The sequence below is a fragment of the Alosa alosa genome, chromosome 20 (genome assembly GCF_017589495.1).
Source record: "Alosa alosa isolate M-15738 ecotype Scorff River chromosome 20, AALO_Geno_1.1, whole genome shotgun sequence".
NCBI lineage: Eukaryota > Metazoa > Chordata > Actinopteri > Clupeiformes > Clupeidae > Alosa > Alosa alosa.
The window spans coordinates 10,111,065-10,131,694 of NC_063208.1; the positions used below are offsets into that span (position 1 = coordinate 10,111,065).

Sequence of the window (20,630 nt, forward strand, 5' to 3'; positions counted from 1 at the left end):
CTCGCTCCTCCCCGTAAGCAACCTGCAGAATCATACAACACACTTCTGGTAACGTATATGGTTAGTGAAACCCCGCTGTCGAAAAAAGATTTTTTTTTTATCTAAGTAGTGTAGCTCCACCTCGTCCACAGATTTTGTACCACTTTTAGGACTATAGCATCAGGCTACATGGATAACTGAAGAAGTTTGTTGACAGCAGCCTACGTGCCACAGGGACTCAAGTGATCTCGTTAACAGCTTGACTTTTACCCGATGCTGTCCCCGGCAAGATAAAAGCTCCCGTGAGTAACGTATAGTGAAGGCACGCAACATCTCCCGAACACCGGATTCGAATGGAAAGAGTCCTGGTATGACACTTTTATTCTTTGATATCTGAACAAATCTGATAGAATTAAACGTGTTCAACATTTTGATGTCTCGCGCCACACTCATCTAACTTGTCAGGAAGTTCGCAGAATGGAAGTAGGCTACAAAAAAACAAACGTAAAGATCTAACGTTAGGCTGTAAATGACGGGCCTTGGCTGTAACTTACAAAGATGAATGCTAGTCACTTTAATACAATTATGAATGGTCGGCTATTCTGATAAGACTGATAGTTTGGCCGAACAGAGTATCCTTTTCTTTTGATAATATCTGAACGTATTGAGTGAATAATGAAGGCGAACGGTAAACACTGAAAGGTAGATGACGACTGGCAAGTGTGTTGACGAAGAAGGTTTTCACATCTTTCTCAAATGCACCAGCCTGCCTGTGTTATGGCAACAGTGCAAAAGTTGTGGCTGAAAACAGTTACATTTCAGCATGCTGTGTAACGCAAAATATTTGTATTTGTATGGTTTACAATAAGGCCGATACACAAAAACAGCCCATATCTTGTATGGATGTGATATGTGCATGACAAGTCAGATACATGTGAAACACCAGTGGCTGTAAAACATAGGTGACCCCTCATTGAGTCCAGCTATAAAGGTAGATGTCCTTGCAACTGCTGACTTGGACTCGCAGTGCCAGATTCCTCTCTTTTTATTAGTCTAGGTGTTTGTGTGAAAGGTGGGTAGAGGAAAACTTTCCTGTCTTGAAAGTTAGTCACATATTAGACAAAGGGGCGCTGCTAGATAATTTGGGCCCTATGACAGACAATAATTCTGGGCCCCTGATAATATATAGTATTATTGGGGGGCTCTCTGGGGGCCCCCAGTCAATGCTGGGCCCTTAGAATCGCCCTAACATGAAATTAATTGAATTTGTCAATCTAAACTGATAAACAACAATTAAGTGAACTGTTTTCTTTGTAAATGTAACTGGCTAAACGTTTGTGTTTTGTGGAAAAGTGAGCCTTTTTTGTTTCTTCTTTTGCCTCCACTGTGGTTGTCCGTGTGGGTTGCTAGGCTATGCTTCATGGTGTTTTCTCTCCCTCTATGCCTGTGCTTGTATAATGTCCTTCCCTTTGCTGGGCCGGGCATGTTTAAACTAAACTCACAGACAAAATCCACAGAGGCCCACTTACAACTCTCAGTCTGCCTCGCCACTCCCTGCTAGTATCTGTCTCTTTTGCAGAGTAGAGTACATTCTTCCCATGTGATGACTCATGGCATGGTCATGTCCCTCTAAACATAGCCTTTGGAAAATGGGTGGCACACACACACACACTTGCAATGCTCCGGAGTTGCCAGTGATGCATTAAACAAGATGGAACAGAAAGGCACTGACATTTTTAGCATAATGGCATTTTAGCTAGTTCTAACGTTTTTTTAACCGACTGCCAAAGCTGTAGTGCTTTTTACCCTGATAACCATTAGCCTGCCAGACGTAAATTTACTTCAGGTTTGACTTGACTCAAAAATGACCAGGTTTATCCCATGTTATTCTTGTGACAGTCCTTTACACTAGCCTGATGCAGGAGCCATTCAATCTGTCATATAAATTGGACAATGACTGCAAAGGGACATCAAAAGCCATATGAAATGTTGACAGGCCCATCAGCATTCCCTGAATAACATCTAGAGAACAAAAACAAAAAGCAGTTGTTTGACGCATCTAGAACTGACACTCAACTGTTTAAAATCAGCACTGATGCACTTATTCTTACTCTACCTTTTTTAAATTGTCATATAATTGTTGAGAGAATTGCTTTAAAACTTAAACTGTTTACCATGTTGTTAGTCGCTTTGGTTAAAAATGCGTCAGCTAAGCGTAATGTAATGCAATGTAATGTAATGGTTAGGTTCTTTTAGGTAGATTTTAGAATGCCAAAAACAAGAGCTCTCATGACTTGTACAGAAGTATCTGCCAAAGTAAATAAATTCTAACATGGGAAGCTTTTTTATTTGAGGCTGTGATTTCCTGGCTCCTGTCCAGCTTCTCTTGGCAATAGAAACACTTTGTGTGTTTCTGTTATCTTTTGGGATTTAATAAACTTTTCAGCATTCTGCTCAACCCATGCCAGTTGCACTGAGATCAAGCAATTAAGCACAAAAGCTAGTGGATATGATTGGAAGTTCAGAGATGAAAATGTTTCTCATGCAAGAAACATTGAGTTCATGTGCGTTTTAATGTCTCTAATAATTGGACAAGTGTTGATGTGTAGATCGCAGTGTTTAAAGAAGAGAGAAAGTAGGCTTAGATCTTTAAAGAAGAGAGAAAGTAGGCTCAGATCTTTGTCATGGGAATTTGTCCCCCTCTCTCCTCTGGTTCCTTCTCCCACATGATGCCATTGAAGTGCTGTTGGCAGCGTTTTACACTCCATGGACTACCCTCGGGGTCAAAAGATAACTTTTTTTTTTAATATTCATAATAATGTTAACTATGTTATGCTGGAATTGGACTTTCTCCTTAATGGAGTTAGGCCTTTTGACCAGTAAGACAGGCCAGTATGATTTGTTTGGGCAATGTGCTGTACTACATTATTCTAGAAGGAATCTGTTTCCTTCACTCTGTTCAGTTGAACTCTATCCATTATCAGGATTTTGCATTATTTATCAACAGTATGCATAACTAGTTCCATGACTGTAATGCAGGTTCTACTTAGGTGCAGTTTAGACTAGCTTCTCCCCACACCTTTCCTCCTCTGGAGCTGTTTACACCATGGTGTTGCAATGGAAATTCTCGTGAATCATGTCTATGATGTCAGAGATCAATTCACTTCAATTCACACATGAAATACAGTAATTTCCTGTGTATTAGCTGCATTGTGTATAAACTGCAGAACAGGGTTTTAGGCAAGTTAAAAAAACGAAACCATATTAATACCCTATTAACTGCCCCTGTATTAACCTCATAGCTGAAGAAATGTTGCAAAATCAATGTATAAACCTTGGCTTATAGTTGGGAAATCACGCTAGTTTGGAATGTCTGTCAAGGCTGTCTTCACCGTAATCAGACATCTGACCGCTCCTTGTTCGTTCTTCAGTCCTTATTAATCCTCTCGTATTCGTTGGAAAGGTACACCTTGCTTAGCTGAGCACTGGCAAGAAACACAAGGCTTGATAGCCTTGACCTCTCTCATCACAATTCACCCAGATCAAGTGCTCTTTAAGTAGATGTATGGAAGGTGTAGTGTTAGAGTAATTTAGTAGGCCGTAGGCTGTCAAAGCTTTATCAGCTGTAGCTCTTAACTTTCTGCTAGCTGTTGGACCCACAAATCAAACATTGACTCACTGCGCTCCTTGTTCTCTTGTAGTTGTCATGGTTAAGTTATCTTAGCCATGTTTTGGGAGGTGACTTTCATCAGAAGAGACGGCTGCTGTTGTTGCTACAGTAACATCGTTACAGAATGAGCTCTTTGGAACACAGCATTTCACAGTCCTCAAAGAAGATGGCACAGACAGGACAGTCATCACATAGTGATGACAGTGACTCATCCCGGCCCAGCAGCAGACAGGTATGTCTTGTGATTTACATATATATACTGCTCAAAAATATTAAGGGAACACTTACAGTTTTCCACAATTGTTAAAAAAAAAAAAAACTTCCACCCTTTCTCCATTCTCAAACTATACTGCTCAAACACTCTGACACTGTTTGGTTCTGAGTAACAAGTAAAACTTTTGAGGCGAGTGTTTTATTTTTGCAAGAACTGTCAGACATTCTGTGAATGTAGTTTTGAGAATTGAGAAAGGTTTAAAAAATTGTGTTTTAACAATTGTGGAAAACTGTAAGTGTTTCCTTAATTTTTTTGAGCAGTATACATTCACAGAATGTCTGACAGTTCTTGCCAAATAAAACACTCGCCTCAAAATTGTTTAACTTGTGCTCAGAGCCTAACAGTGTCAGAGTACCGATCCAGTGTATAATTGAAGTGTTACCTTATTTTTTTTTGAGCAATATATATATATATATCCACATTAAAAGTAGCACAAGTCAGTGATAATGATATTTTTAGGCATTTTGAGTTAAATGAGATATGTTTTTAGGCCATATAAGGCCTAAAATAAGGCCATGAGATTGGTAAACAGTACTGTCCTTCAGAAATGCCCTCTGTGTGTGTGTGTGTAATGGCGTTTTATATCTCTCATTGTCTGAATGTAGGATAGCTGGGAGGTTGTGGAAGGTTTGCGTGGAATACTGGGTAACGCACAGGTGCCGGAGCTCCAGGAGGGCTTCCTATTGAAGAAACGGAAATGGCCAATGAAAGGCTGGCACAAGGTGAGTGTGGTTCTTGGCGAGTGGAGTCCTATGAAATAGTAATGGACAGATCCAGTCAAAAGTTCAAGTGGAATTCAATGGCATTTGATATGTTGAGCTTAAACTCTGTTACTTTACAAACATACCTATAATGTTACATTTTATATAAGACTGGCTTTTTGGTCTTTTTTTCAGAGGTACTTCCTTTTGGATAGGGGTATTCTGAAATATGGAAAGACTGGAGCTGATGTGAGTTTTCTTATACAGCTGAGTATCACTTTACTTCACAAACAATTTTCATACAATTATTGATAGGCAGTGTTGGTATGCTGGTGTAATTTTTGTGTGGATTTTTGTTCTGTTGTTGACAGTTGCAAAAGGGAAAATATAGGGGCTGTATTGATGTTGGACTGTCGGTAATGTCAATCAAGAAAAAGACTATGTGTATAGACCTTGACACCGAGGACAGCATTTATCATTTGAAGGTAAAACTGCACACATTTCTCTTTGGAACGGCACCATCAGAACATTTACAGATCTAAAACGGCCAACTGTCAATATACCTAATTTCCGGCATGTGCCCAGGTGAAGTCTCGGGATATGTTTGATAACTGGGTGTCCAAACTGCGGCACCATCGTGTGTTTCGTCAAAATGAGATTGCCATGGACCCCAGTGAGAGACATCTGCAGTGTGAACCTACCAGCAGCATGAGGGTATACAGAACACACACACACACACACACACACACACACACACACTTAGACACTCTTGTCAAGAATGTTGGTTACACATCGGCAAGTGAAAGAAATTTGATTTGATCTCAAGGATGGAACCAAGGGTAAGGCTTACACCCAGGCTACACGGAGTCCGTAACTGAAGGGCTCTGTTAGCGAAGCGCAAAAAAAGCTTTTTGAAGACTGCTCTAATTTTTTTTGAATGTACAGTAATTTCCAGTGTATTAGCCACATTGTGTATAAGCCGCAGTACAGTGTTTTATACAAGTTACAAGAAACAAAACCATATTAATACCATATAAACCGCCCCCGTGTATTAACCTCATAGCGGAAGAAATTTTGCAAAATCAATGTATAAGCCGCGGCTAATAGTTGGGAAATTACAGTATGCGCCACTGTCTCGTCTGGTGTAGCCAGTTTCAGTAGAAGCTAATTGTTGCAGCAGACACTCCGCGAACAGAACGCTTCAGATACGTGCCCGTAGTAGCCTCCATGGTAGTCATGCATGAAATGGGGGTGAGCACTGACAAATGGAATATTGGTCAATACGGTTGGAAGCAAACTTTGTCTTACAAGATGGGATTCAGAATGAGCTATGTGATTTTCTAATTACAAACCATTATCGCAGTAATGAGTCCTCATGCACACATGCAGATGCATATCTATGAGCAGGGGCCTTTTACATGTTATTTATATGATTACTTGTTTGTAATAGCACTCTTACCTCTTTCTCCTTTTAGAATGCCATTCTCACCAAACAGGCCTCCATTCAGGCAATGTCAGGATTGCTTCAGAGTAATAATGACCTTGACCGATGTTGCCAAGGTACATGCTGATATATCCACACACACTCCTACTGTTATGCTTGCATATATAACAAAAGACCCGACTCTTAAGATGATGTGCCTTGGACAGCAATATATTTGACTTGTGCAATATCTTCTCAATCTTACACAGATCTCACTGATTGTGAATCATGTTTGTTGGAGTTGAATTTATTGTTGAAGAACATGGAGGTCATGCAGCATGCTTACTCTGCCCCTGCCATCAACACACTTCCGGTAAGAGTCTGTATGTATGTTTGTATAGACCCTTTCAACAATAAAAACAAAAACAATGCTTGAACGTTCTATTTGGTTCCCAATCTACTTCCTCTGCATTAAGATAACATATGGAATGTTAAAACGGAAGCCTTGTGGGGCCAACTATGATGCTGATAATGGAACTCTCTTGAAAGGGTCTATTATTAAGCATTGATCAAATGAGGCACATGACTGAAAGCAAGAAAGAAACCATTTTCTTCTGGCCACACCCTTCATATAATTTTCTTCACAACACACCATTCATATAATACAACGGCAACAACAAAAAACCCTCAATTGTGCAGCATGTGTTGTTCTGACAGTCCTGCCTCATGTTTTTAAGGATCCACTGTCCTCTGTGGAGGCAGAATCAGCAGCAATATGAGTAGCAGTGAGATCTCTACAGCTGCAGCTTCTAGCAGACTTCAGTGGATCTTTAAATTTGTTGTATATTCTCATCTTAGTTCTTAAATTCTCAAACTGACATAGTGTCATTCTCTCCCCTCTAACCTCTGTTCATGCTCCCCTGCTGCTGTATGTGTGTGTGTGTGTGTCTGTGTGTACATACACACATTGCTGTATGTGTGTGTGTGTGTCTGTGTGTACATACACACATTGCTGTATGCATGTGTGTGTGTGTGTGTGTGTGTGTGTGTGTGTGCTTGTATGAGCTGGTTTTGTGTTGGTGGATGGATGGTCTGCATTGCCGTGTGTGTGTGCTTGTATGAGCTGGTTTTGTGTTGGTGGATGGATGGTCTGCATTGCCGTGTGTGTGTATACTTGTGTTTGTGCTTGTTCAGTTTGTCTGTTGTAATTTCAGGGTGATGGCTCAAAGAAAGAGAAGAGAGGACATAAGAAATGGCGTTCAAAGACCTCTAGTAAAGACAGCAACAGCTCATTACAAGTATGCACACAAGAATGATTAACCTGGACTTGTTTGACTAGGTGTTTATCTGGTTTTAGACATTAGTGGAGTGGTGGCGTGTGTTACTTATTGTGCTCTGTTTACCAGACCTGGAAAAAAAAAAACATTTCTATATTCCTCTTGACATTTAGCAATCTAGGTACTGAAAGGGAACTATGCTGGTTAGGTTTGCTAGCCCAAAGATTACCCGTTATTTTCTAAACTTCTCATTCCTCTTGTTGTTTTTTGAGTTGTTACCAAATGACACATGCATACTATACATTACAGAAACACTAGTACAGTAATTCCCTGTGTATTAGCCACATTGTGTATAAGCCGCAGGACAGTGTTTTATGCAAGCTAAAAGAAACAACAACATGCCCCTATGTATTAGCCTCATTGCTGAATAAATTTAGCAAAATCAATGTATAAGCCGCAGCTAATAGTTGGGAAATTACGGTATAATATGTCATAATACTGTAGTAGGTCTTGTACAAAAAACCCTTAGATTTCTGTTGGCTTGTAGGACTGCTAATGTCAGCTCTGAAACAAGAAAGTACACAGGACACAGAGCCATTAAAGCCAAATTGCAGCTTTTTGAGCTCAGTACCACAGAATGGTTAGATCCCCTCAGCCACACTATAAAGCAAATCAGTGTTTTGACCACAGTTCAACACTTCTCCTGAATCTGCCCTGACCACAGACCTGTGACTGATCCTTCTCAGGTTCCCAGTCCCACCCGTCTTCATGTTTCCAACCCAAACCTGTCAGCCAGTGAGCCTAGCTATCCCGAAACCTTCCTACAAACTCCTGACTCACCAACCAATGCTGCCCGGCTGCAGGAGGACTTCTGCAGGCTAGCCAGTACCAGTAAGGGCCTTTTCATTTTAAATCTTTCATTTCATTTTAGAACCCGTTTGTAGTGCACATTACTACATATTTCTCTCTCTCTCTCTCTCTCTCCCTATCCCTCTCCCTCTCTCTCTTTTCTCTCTCTCTCTCTCTCTCTCTCTCTCTCTCTCTCTCTCTCTCTCTCTCTCTCTCTCTCTCTCTCTCTCTGCCCTTTAGTCCATACCACACTCCTATCAGCCTTCAGAACACTATCTGCAGAAAAAAATCAAATCAAACTGGTTCTGGAGCAGCAAAACACTGAGGTGAGCTGAACCTTGTCCTCCTTGTTTGCTTTTTGTATATTGTGTTTCTATGCACAGCGATATCCTGATTATCCCATGTTTGACTATATTAAGGATATGATATTTACATAAACATATGGAGGCCTGGTTATTAATATGTCTGTATACATGATAAATACCAGGGACGTGTAGGCCTATTTTGAGAGGGCTGAAGCCACCCTAAGATGATCAAAAAGCCCCCCTAAAAAATATAGTAATAATATGCTTCCAAATTAACATCCATTATTCTCTGTTGAATTGCTCACGGAGTAATTATCTCACATAAATCACAGATGTCACATGAAAGAGCGGAACTGGAGCTTTCAAATGATATTAGCGGCTAGTTGCTGTGATAAACGGTTCGCAAGAAAATTTACGTTGGACATGAAATTTCATCATATTTCCATTCTGCACACAAAACTTCATCTATCTCCACCCATTATTCTTGGTGGTATATCTCACAAACGCTTTCCCCAACACATGGAAAACCATATATGAGAATAAACAGCAGACCTTACTGGACACAAAGATATGCAGCTGTTTAACATGTTCGTAGCATATCACTGTTCAACAGAATTATTTTTAAAAACGGAGGGATACAGGAGCAGAAGGATGGTTTGTGTGTTTTCTTCCTACACCTCACGGTAAGCTATTTTGTTGCTCTGATTCATCTTTTTTTAAAGGTAAAATTGACAAAATCAGACTCAACATATCTGCTCAATTACAAATTCAACAACCTGAACTTCCAGCAACAAACAGAGGGAAACTAAACTTGATGTCAGAGTTCAGCTTGATAGACTCTGAGAAACACTTGAAAAAGCGGTACAGAATCTCAGCTCTTCCACATGTGTCTTAGACACTCTGCCTACCAATTTCTTCAAAACTGTTTTTCACCTCATAGCGGCGGATGTCCTTCAAATTGTAAATGTATCACTGCTGTCTGGCACTTTTCCTAAGTCACTGAAAACAGCTGTTGTAAAGCCACTTCTCAAGAAGAATAACCTGGATGCCTCCATGCTAAACAATTACAGGCCCATATCCAATCTACCTTTTATTGGCAAAATTATTGAAAAAGTAGCCTTTAATCAATTAATCACCTTCCTAACATCAAATGGGTATTTTGATTACTTTCAGTCTGGTTTTCGGGCAAATCACAGCACTGAAACAGCTCTCATTAAAGTTTCCAATGACATACGCCTCAACACAGATTCAGGTAAAACATCAGTCCTAGTGCTACTGGACCTTAGTGCAGCATTTGACACTGTTGATCACAATATTTTACTACACAGACTAGAACACTGGGTTGGATTTACAGGCATAGTTATCAGCTGGCTAAAATCATATCTACAAGAAAGGAGCTTCTTTGTTGCCATCGGAACTGTACCTCAACACCAACGCCCTTGACCTGTGGTGTTCCCCAGGGGTCGATCTTGGGGCCACTATTATTCAACCTCTATATGCTCCCACTTGGACAAATCATTCAAAATAATTTGATTTCATATCATAGCTATGCAGATGACACACAAATTTACTTAGCTCTATCACCAAACGACTATGGTCCTCTTGTATAAGTAATTATATTTGGTAAAAATGAGGAAAGACTTAGGGTTGCCACTCTCCTTGACACAAAAGGGTTGAAGGCAAAGGATACTGTTAAAAATCTTGGTGTATTAATTGACAGTGATCTAAATTTCAACAGCCACATGAAAGTGATAACTAAATCAGCTTTTTACCACCTCAAAAATATTGCCAAACTCAGAGGGCTGATGTCAAAACATGACTTAGAAAAACTCATTCGTGCATTTATCTCCAGCAGGGTTGATTACTGCAATGGACTGTTCACAGGCCTTCCTAAAAAGACTATTAAACAGCTTCAGGTGATACAAAATGCAGCAGCTAGGACTCTAACAAAAACTAAAAGAACTGACCACATTACTCCAATTCTTAAGTCCTTGCACTGGCTTCCAGTAAGTCACAGAATTGACTTTAAAGCACTATTGCTTGTTTATAAATCAGTAAATGGAGCAGGACCTAAATACTTGTCAGACATGCTTCAGCAGTACACACCTTCTCGTCCTCTCAGGTCCCAGGTGAAAAACCTGCTAGTAAAACCTACAGTTAGAACTAAACATGGTGAAGCAGCTAAAAGCTGCTATATGCCTCAGCTGTGGAACCAACTTTTGGATGACATTAAAAGGCCCCAACTGTAGCCAGTTTTAAATCTAGACTTAAGACCAAACTGTTCTCAGATGCTTTCTGCTAACTGTGCCGAAGTTACAAATTCTGAATCTGCCTTGATAATTATTCTACTTTGTCTTTTATTACTTTTTTTTTACTACTTTTGCCTTTTTGTTTTGCTTACTAATTATTCTTTATTTTTAAAATGATTTTACCTTGTGTTTTATGTTTTCTTTTTATTATGATCTTTACCTTTTAACTATTCTTTGACTATATTGCCCTTCTATGCTTTTATTTGTTATTATTGTTTGGTTTTGTTTATGTAAAGCACATTGAATGATCTCTGTGTATGAAATGTGCTATATAAATACACTTCACTTGACTTGACTTGATTGGTTAGGTCTATCCAATTGAGTGCAGAGGCATTCCCCCCCTGTATCGGTTGAAACACGCCCCATAATTACGTCCCAATGGAGCAGTATCAGACTCATATTCTGACTAGAATTTGAGTATGACAACGTCAGGCTATCGTTCCAGAGTAATTTCCGAGTTTTGAAATTGCAGCAAATTTCCAAAGGACTAATATATGACTTATCTGGTTAAAAAGTGTCATAGCTTAGTCTAGGGTGCAATTGTTTTGGTTTGAATACTGATTTATGCTTAAGAGGATTAAATTCCTGTGCACAGCCTTCCAGGTGCTGGTGAGGTGCAGTCATTAATTGATAGACAGGAGAGTGAAGGATCACCGCAGGATGTGTAAGTTGCAGAATACCATGGATCCTTCACTCTCCTGTCTACTGATTTATGCTTGTTTGATTGTTTGATTACTAAATGATCACATAAGTTAACAGTAGTTTGTAGTAGCTAGTAGTTAAGTACTACCCTAGTTCAACTTAAAAAAAGAGCACTGATCAAATGCTACAGGAGAAGAAGGGCCGAGAGAGAAGGCCGTACGAAATCTGCTTTTGGAATTCCATGGTATTCTGCAACTTACACATCCAGTATGGTTCAAGAGAGGATTATTGTCAAGTCAGTGTTCTGTAATCAGGTTTCACTTCACTTAACTGACATCATCTCACCTTTGCACTCTGTCAGATATGTAACCATTTAGCATACCATTTTCCAGTCTGTAACAAGTAGGGATGTAGCGATGCACCTTGAATCGGCTAAAACTCAGTACACACGCGTGAAAATTACAAATGGTTGAGAAAAGAATGGTGGCGGTGCCAGGATTGTTTTTTTTTATTGCTGTAGCTAACTTTTTTTTTTTTTTTTTTTTTTTCAAAAAAGGAGGGTTGCACAGATTCACTTCGTGCACACATGTGTTTTTAAATCACACAGCTGTAATCCCTTACAAAAAGTAACTAGAAATTTTCTGGGGGCGCCACTGGCAAGCAAGGCCTACAATATCAGTTCCCGCAGAATGTTGTTATAATTAGCAATATAATCAGCTATATTGCGAGAGTGAAAAGGAATGGCATGGTGTCCCTTTTAATACGAATTCATTGAAGCCCTTTTAAGGTGTGATGAAATGTTTTTGCCACTGAAGAATGCTATTAAAATTGTCTCCTTAATTCCAAATGGAGACACAGTTGACCGAGTAGATTCCAGTGTAGTTAAGAGCAGGTAAAACTTGAGTCTGGCTTGCGAAAGAATAGTTCTTTATTCTGGATGTAACAACAGAGTTCTGGTAACCCTGTTGTACGCACAGAGCAGCACAGTGTTGCAAGGTGAAGCCAAGGTAAGAAACTGAAGCAAAGATCTGGGAAACTCCTGGCTAATTATAATACCAGAATATACATTCATGTCTGGGCTCAAATTGGAGGGGGGTAAGCGGGTAGTGATATAGCCTTATTCAATTAAGATGTCTCTTGTGGGGGAACAATTAGTTAGGTACACCATTTGCTATTGTAAGGTGACAACATTCTGTCTGCTTACAATAAACGTCCTGTCCCCGCAGTTTCTGCAGTATTAAACAAAGACATACAGAAAACCACTCAAATCTAACACCGCGCTCAATGCACGCGTATTGCCTACAACCCTGCCTGGGTGCTAAGCCCCCCTTGTCTTTCAATCCTACTGACGTCCCTGATAAATACTAATAATGTGTTCTAGTCAGCAACTGTCAGAACCTGGGGTAAGGTGTATGCATACTACAGTATGCTGGTTGGTTTCTTTGCGAGAAATTCAGCTGGCATGACCAGTTTTCCTCAAAACCAGGATAAATGCTTTTTGGGTTCTGAGTTTCTGAAATGGATATATGATGTTTACATGCGTAAACACAAAAAGCCCCATCATTACCCTTACATTCAAGTCCATGTAAACACTTTGTGACTGTTTTCTCTGATCTTCACGGACTCGTTCAGGTCGATGGCCGAAGTCCACCGAAGCACCAGCGATCTACTGAAAGTCGAGGATCCCTCTCCGATTCTCTGTCCGAGTTCTTTGATGCACGGGAATACCTGCTGTCCTCCAGCTCCACTGACAATGAGGTGAGGGATCAACAGGGTCTTTTTGTGGCCAGAATGCAGAATACAGCTATGCTCACACACACACGATCACACATTATCCACTCAAAGTTTCTTGTCATATTTCCCATTTACATAGTAAGACTTTTTCATAAATGATTTCCAGAAGTCACAAGTTTCTCCACAGTGCGTCATGTGTTTGTATAAACTCTCTATATAGAGCTGACACAGTAACCCATGATCTAAATTATTATCATTGTCATGTGTGGATTTCTTTTGTGTTGTCATGGGCGTGTGTGTGTGACTGTGCAGGTGTCAGATGATGATTCATTCCTCAGTGACGCCAGTGATAGTGTTTCTGTGGATTACTACAACAGTGAGACAAGTAGTGAGCGAGACGACTCAGGTACCCACACTCAAACCACATAGTCCATCACATCCTACATTCCCAATCGCCCTACACAAGATGCCTGTGTGTATACACTCAGAGTGTTGCTATACAGATACACGTTAGAAGATCTGAGGACTTTATTCACAGACTCTTTGTGTGGTCTTTATCAGCAATGGTGTGCGTCATGCGGCGGACACGTCTGCCCTGTCGCAGCTCGGACAGCAGCGTGAGTCTCTGGAACATTCTACGCAACAACATCGGGAAAGACCTCAGCAAAGTGTCTATGCCTGTGCAACTGAACGAGCCCATCAACACACTGCAGCGCCTGTGTGAGGAGATGGAGTACACGCAGCTACTCGACACGGCTGCGCACACCAACGATCCTCATCTACGCATGGTGAGCACGAGCACGGGCACGCGCAGCTGGTACATCTACCTTTTGACACTGGCAGCACACACACACACGGACGCACCCACTGACAACTGACTCTGGAACAGATATCGAACTTGATCTGCAGACCTCTGAAATTTTCATGAACGCAACAAGGCTAACTTGTCTGTGTGTTTGTTTTTGTGTGTGTGTGTGTGTGTGTGTGTGTGTGTGTGTGTGTGTGTGTGTGTGTGTGGCAGGCTCATGTAGCTGTTTTTGCCATATCAGCGTATGCCTCCACATTCCACCGTGCCGGAGGGAAACCTTTTAATCCAGTACTGGGAGAGACGTACGAGTGTGACCGACCTGATAAGGGCTTCAAATTCATATCAGAACAGGTAGCACACTGTTATGCACTTAGACAAGGGCATGCTCCATACTCTTATGCACTCAGACAAGGACATGCTCCATACTGTTATGCACTTGGACAAGGACATACTCCATACCGTTATGCACTTAGACAAGGACATACTCCTTAGAGTTATGCACTTAGACAAGGGCATGCTCCATACTCTTATGCACTCAGACAAGGACATGCTCCATACTGTTATGCACTTGGACAAGGACATACTCCATACCGTTATGCACTTAGACAAGGACATACTCCTTAGAGTTATGCACTTAGACAAGGACATACTCCATACAGTTATGCACTTAGACAAGGACATGCTCCATACTGTTATGCACTTAGACAAGGACATACTCCATACAGTTATGCACTTAGACAAGGACATACTCCATACAGTTATGCACTTAGACAAGGACATACTCCATACAGTTATGCACTTAGACAAGGACATACTCCATAGAGTTATGCACTTAGACAAGGACATACTCCATACAGTTATGCACTTAGACAAGGACATGCTCCATACTGTATTGCACGTAGACAAGGACACACTCCATACAGTTATGCACTTAGACAAGGGCATACTCCTTAGAGTTATGCACTTAGACAAGGACATGCTCCATACAGTTATGCACTTATTCAAGGACATACTCCATACAGTTATGCACTTATTCAAGGACATACTCCATACAGTTATGCACTTATTCAAGGGCATGCTCCATACTCTTATGCACTCGGACAAGGACATGCTCCATACTGTTATGCACTCGGACAAGGACATACTCCATACCGTTATGCACTTAGACAAGGACATACTCCATACAGTTATGCACTTAGACAAGGACATACTCCATACAGTTATGCACTTAGACAAGGACATACATACAGTTATGCACTTAGACAAGGACAGCCCATACTGTATTGCACGTAGACAAGGACACACTCCATACAGTTATGCACTTAGACAAGGGCATACTCCTTAGAGTTATGCACTTAGACAAGGACATGCTCCATACAGTTATGCACTTAGACAAGGACATGCTCCATACTGTTATGCACTTAGACAAGGACATGCTCCATACAGTTATGCACTTATTCAAGGACATGCTCCATACAGTTATGCACTTATTCAAGGACATACTCCATACAGTTATGCACTTATTCAAGGACATACTCCATACAGTTATGCACTTAGACAAGGACATACTCCATACAGTTATGCACTTAGACAAGGGCATACTCCATTCCGTTATGCACTTATTCAAGGGCATGCTCCATTCCGTTATGCACTTATTCAAGGGCATGCTCCATTCCGTTATGCACTTATTCAAGGACATACTCCTTAGAGTTATGCACTTATTCAAGGGCATGCTCCATACAGTTATGCACTTATTCAAGGGCATGCTCCATTCCATCACTCTGTGTTGGTGTTTTACATCTCCTGTCTCTCTTTCTCTTTCTTGTGCATTCATTCTGCAGGTTAGTCATCATCCTCCGGTTTCTGCATGCCACTGTGAGTCCAAAAACTTCACTGTGTGGCAGGGTGAGTGACTTTGGTGCTCTCTCACACACACACACACACACACACACACACACGCCACTCACTGACTGTTTATATGTGCATATACTGTATTTATATCCATGGTTAAAAAATTTTTCAGATGTTCGCTGGAAGAATAAATTTTGGGGAAGTCCATGGAGATCGTTCCCATGGGAACCACTCATGTGGTGTTGCCAGGGTGACTAGCCGCTTCTTATGGATCTCTGTCCATATATATTATATATAATTTTTTTGCTTTATGAAATGAGACTACTCTAGACACCTTGTCTTTCTGTCAAATTGTTTTCTCTGTCTTGCTCCACCTGTTCTTCTTCATCCTCTAATCCCTCAGTCAAACGGGTCCTCTTCTGTATATATAGCTCCTTGTTTGTCTCTTTCTTCTTCAGGTTTGGCGATCACTATGAGTGGAATAAGGTCACTTCCTGCATCCATAACATCCTGAGTGGGCAACGCTGGATTGAACACTACGGGGAGATGTCCATTAAAAACACTGTTACCAGCGGCAACTCGAGCACTTGCAAGGTCACCTTCATCAAGGTGAGCAAAAGATGAATGTGAGTGAGTGTAAGCTGGAAAATACCAGAGCACTAAATAAGGGTCGAATCGAAACCATGGAAATAAAGAAATAAACAAAGGCTCCAAGCACACATAGTGTGGACAAGGGAAAGAACAAGTTAACCATGACAAGAACAGTGAACAAAGATCCAAATTTTTTTTTTTTTTTTATGAATGATGAACATGTTGCTTGGCTTGGTAGCTGGCTGTGGTCCTCAGATGTTTTCACAGTTCTGAGATCAAGTGTGAAAAATGTCTGCGTACACCCCCTATTGATAGGTAGGTAGATAGGTAGATGGATAGATAATGCTTCCAGGGGGATGATCTTCATAAATCATTCTATGTTCCATAGCAAAAGAAGGTAGATACGCCTTCACAGCACCACACATCAGACCATAATGGTAGGCACAACTGGTAACGCAGTCAACATAACAGACAGGAATTTTTAATATGGCAAGTTAGTCTATAACAGGGAACTTAAATGTAGTGGACAAAACCCCATCTTGAGCATAATATTAGTTAAAACAACCTGATTTAATGCAATTTCAGTCGAATTTCTACCCTGCACATCAGTCAATCATATGCACACAGCAATCAGCATAGTCTAGACGTAAAGGAAACCTATGGTGCGTTCATGTGCATGGGAAAAAAAGGTTTCAACCTATTTTTGTTGTTGAGTGGTGTGGTGTATCTTGGGCAGTCCAGTGTTGCTAGTTTAGCACGCTAGTAAACAATAGGCAGAGAATGGGATTCCCGCTAGCATGCTATCTAGCTTTGTATGCTAAGCTAAGCAAAAATACGAACATACAAATCATATTGCTTATTACGAAACAAAATGTTAATAACAGTTTGAAACAGTTTGTTTGAATTACCCAAAATTCCCAGTTAATTCCCGTAAATTCCAATGAATTCCCATAATTTTCTTTAATTCCATTAAAGTTTCCAATTTGGAATATTTCTGCCCCTTTGCAACCCTACTTGAATGGGAGAATTGCCAAATGGACCTGTGGAACAAACTCAGATACACTAACAGGTTCACCTGGGTTCACCCAGGCTAGAGGTTTGCGGATGGAAGCAATTAAAAAAAAATATTCAGGGGCTTTCAGGGGTTTGTGTGGTTTGCTATTGTAAGTGCTAGGCATGTGATTGCTATGTCTTTCATGTCTGACAGACTGCGAGTGAGGAGGCTGATTATCGTGGAGCCAGCGTGTGCCATTTTAATGGATAATCATTAAGGGGATAAGGGGTAATTTGCGCTTAGCGCTGCCAGTGAGATGGAAGGATCTGGAGGGGGTGGGATGCCTTGTAACGCCTTTGACGTAGTAGACAGGACAGGATCTCTTTGAAAATGTAGGTGAAATGAGTGATCGCTTCAGACTAATAAATAAATGTATAATGTCCTGCTGAGTGAGTTCAAGAGGTCGTGTGGCCCTCACAGAGCCAGTTGCTTGGTTACGGTGGGGGAAAAGGGAAACAAACACTGTGCTCTAGCTACCCCTTGTGGACAAGAAGTGATGTGCACATACATAGAGTGCAAGTGTTTTACATACCAATTCTAAACCACATATATTATTTTGCAAATTATTGTCATCCAACAAATTCGTTATTAGGTTGATACAACTGGTTGAAGCTCAACTGAAGCCAAGACAACTTTCAGTGTGTATACCTAATGACCGATATGCTTTTACACCGCTTGTTTTCAGAACATACATAACATTTAATTAATTTAGACGCTTTTATCCTAACTAACGACTTACAAAAATGAGAAATAACATTCACAGAAATATCAGGAGTAACATTCAAGCTGCAGTGCAAAGGAGACCTTACGTAGCAATTAATACTACATAAGTCAACTGTTATCAGAGGATAGGAGTGCAGAAGTAATCATTTTGTTGTTATTCAGGGAAGAGGTGGAACCTCCAATGTCAATAACGTGGAAGGCGTGGTCACAGATGCAGACGGACATGCCATTCACTCCTTTTATGGCAAATGGAACGAAGCGATTTACTTGGGAGACCCCTCCTCTGCCACGTGTATTTGGAGAGCAAGTGAGTAGGGTGTAATGTGTGTGTGTGTGTGTGTAGGGTGTAATGTGTGTGTGTGTGTGTGTGTGTGTAGGGTGTAATATATGTGTGTGTGTGTGTGTGTGTGTGTGTGTGTAGGGTGTAATGTGGGCCACATTCATTCACATTGACTTACATTCATTAAAGCAGACACTTTTAATCAAAGTGATTTACAGTAGAACTGTACTGAGTCATGATTTTTGTCGTGTGTGTGTGTGTGTAGACCCGATGCCTGAGGACTATGAGCAGTACTATGGCTTAACTCAGTTTGCAGTTGAGCTCAATGAGCTGGATGAAAAAGAGAAGCCTTTATTGCCTCCAACTGACACACGCTTCCGACCAGACCAGAGGTAGATACACACATACTAACAAATATACTCTCACACACACTAACACACACACACTAACACACACACACACAAACAACACACACACACACTCATATTCAGTGTGTGTGTCAAGTCAAGTGTTTGATTATGCCTTTGCCTGTGGTTCCATCCACGTTCCATCCGTGTGTCTGGTCAGGCTTCTGGAGGTGGGTGATGTGTCGGGAGCAGAGGAGCAGAAGGAGCGCATCGAGGGGCTACAGCGTGAGAGGAGGAGGGTGCTGCAGGAGAACAACATCAGCCACCAGCCCAAGTTCTTCAAGTGTGTAACTTTGTGCGTGTGTTTGCGTGCCTGTGGCGTGTATTATGCGTATTGTGTGTGTGTACGTGTGTGTGTGTCTGTGTGTTGGCGCCTGTGTGTGTGTGTTTACGTGCCTGTGTGTGTGTAATGTGTGCCTGTGTGTGTGCAATGTGTGTGTGTGTGTGTGTCTGTGTGTGTGCAATGCGTGTGTGTGTGTGTGTTTGTTTGCCTGCCTGTGTCTCTTGTGTGTGTGTGTGTGTGTGTGTGTGTGTGTTTGCGTGCCTGTGCGTGTGTGCGCTTGTGTGTGTGTGTGTGTGTGTGTGTGTGTTTGCGTGCCTGTGCGTGTGTGCGCTTGTGTGTGTGTGTGTGTGTCTGTGTGTGTGTTTGCGTGCCTGTGCGTGTGTGCGCTTGTGTGTGTGTGTGTGTGTGTCTGTGTCGTGTGTGTGTGTGTGTGCTCTTGTGTGTGTGTGTAGTACGTGTGTGTCTGTGTGTGCGGTGTGCCTGTGTGTGTGTGTGTGTGTGTGTGTGTTTGCGTTTGCCTCCGGCTTGTGTGTGTGGTGCGTTTGTGTCTGTGTGTAAAAAGCGGCATGTGTGTGTGTGTGTCGTCTTGGCGTGAGACCAATAGAGGGCAAGTAAATGGTGTAATCTACAGACCCGGTCTTTTCAGAAGGTTACAGTATGCATGGGATACTATACCGCTTTACTGTTTCATTCTTTTTGTGCATGTGTTTCTGTTCATTTTCACACATATATAATATTTTTTTTTTTTTTCAGGCGTTCTGAAGATGACTTATGGGTCAGTAACAGGACCTACTGGGACCTGAGGAAAGACCAGGGATTCAAACAGATGGAGTTCCCACTACTCTGGTGACCATGTGGACGCTTGGTCTTAATCAAAGGGCTTCCTCTGTGTTATGGTTAAATATGGCTTTACTGTCCTTCCCACTCTTAATGGGCATTTGGCTTCCTAAGAAGCAAAACTTTTTTCCAAAGTCTGTTGTGGCTGTGTGTGCGCGCGTGTGGGTGTGCGTCTGCATGTGCGTGTGTGTGTTTGTCTATGTGTATGTGACTCTGCACTGAAGTTACCATTTTTCTACCTTTATCCAAGGGAATTGAGTGATGGTGGTTAGTGTGTCACGTGCGAGCACTCACAGTCTGCCTACATGCCACCACACTTTGTGCCAAAGAAAACATTAGGCTACTACTGCTGACATGCACACACTGTACATACACAAACACACACTCTCTCTCTCTCTCTCTCTCTCTTTCAACCTCTTTCAACCAGCCCACACCTGCTGCCTTATCGTTCTTTGTCTCAGAGTAAAGGGAATAAAATAATAATGATGATCATGGAAAATATGGCAATTGTACTCATAATCATTGTAACAATAAATATGTCTAAAGGGATTTGTCGAACATTTGTTTTTATGGTTGTGATTTTTAATTTACACACCACTCTATCTTGTCAAAAAGTAATGAAATGCAGTAAAG

The 20,630-nt window shown here is 41.2% G+C and overlaps 1 protein-coding gene across 1 annotated transcript; it reads left to right on the forward strand.

The window, feature by feature from the left end:
- osbpl3a (oxysterol binding protein-like 3a) lies at positions 1 to 20,555 on the forward strand. Its single transcript, XM_048229932.1, is given in 23 exon segments — positions 1 to 347; positions 3,681 to 3,881; positions 4,529 to 4,645; positions 4,820 to 4,873; positions 4,996 to 5,109; positions 5,210 to 5,338; positions 6,100 to 6,184; positions 6,317 to 6,420; positions 7,262 to 7,345; positions 8,071 to 8,215; positions 8,414 to 8,499; positions 13,062 to 13,187; positions 13,476 to 13,569; positions 13,725 to 13,951; positions 14,185 to 14,322; positions 15,813 to 15,876; positions 15,995 to 16,021; positions 16,024 to 16,072; positions 16,281 to 16,431; positions 18,353 to 18,497; positions 18,736 to 18,862; positions 19,038 to 19,160; positions 19,914 to 20,555. Coding segments are annotated over 22 exon segments (2,394 nt in total). The 5' UTR covers positions 1 to 347; positions 3,681 to 3,773; the 3' UTR covers positions 20,011 to 20,555.
- The last annotated feature ends 75 nt before the right edge of the window (positions 20,556 to 20,630 follow it).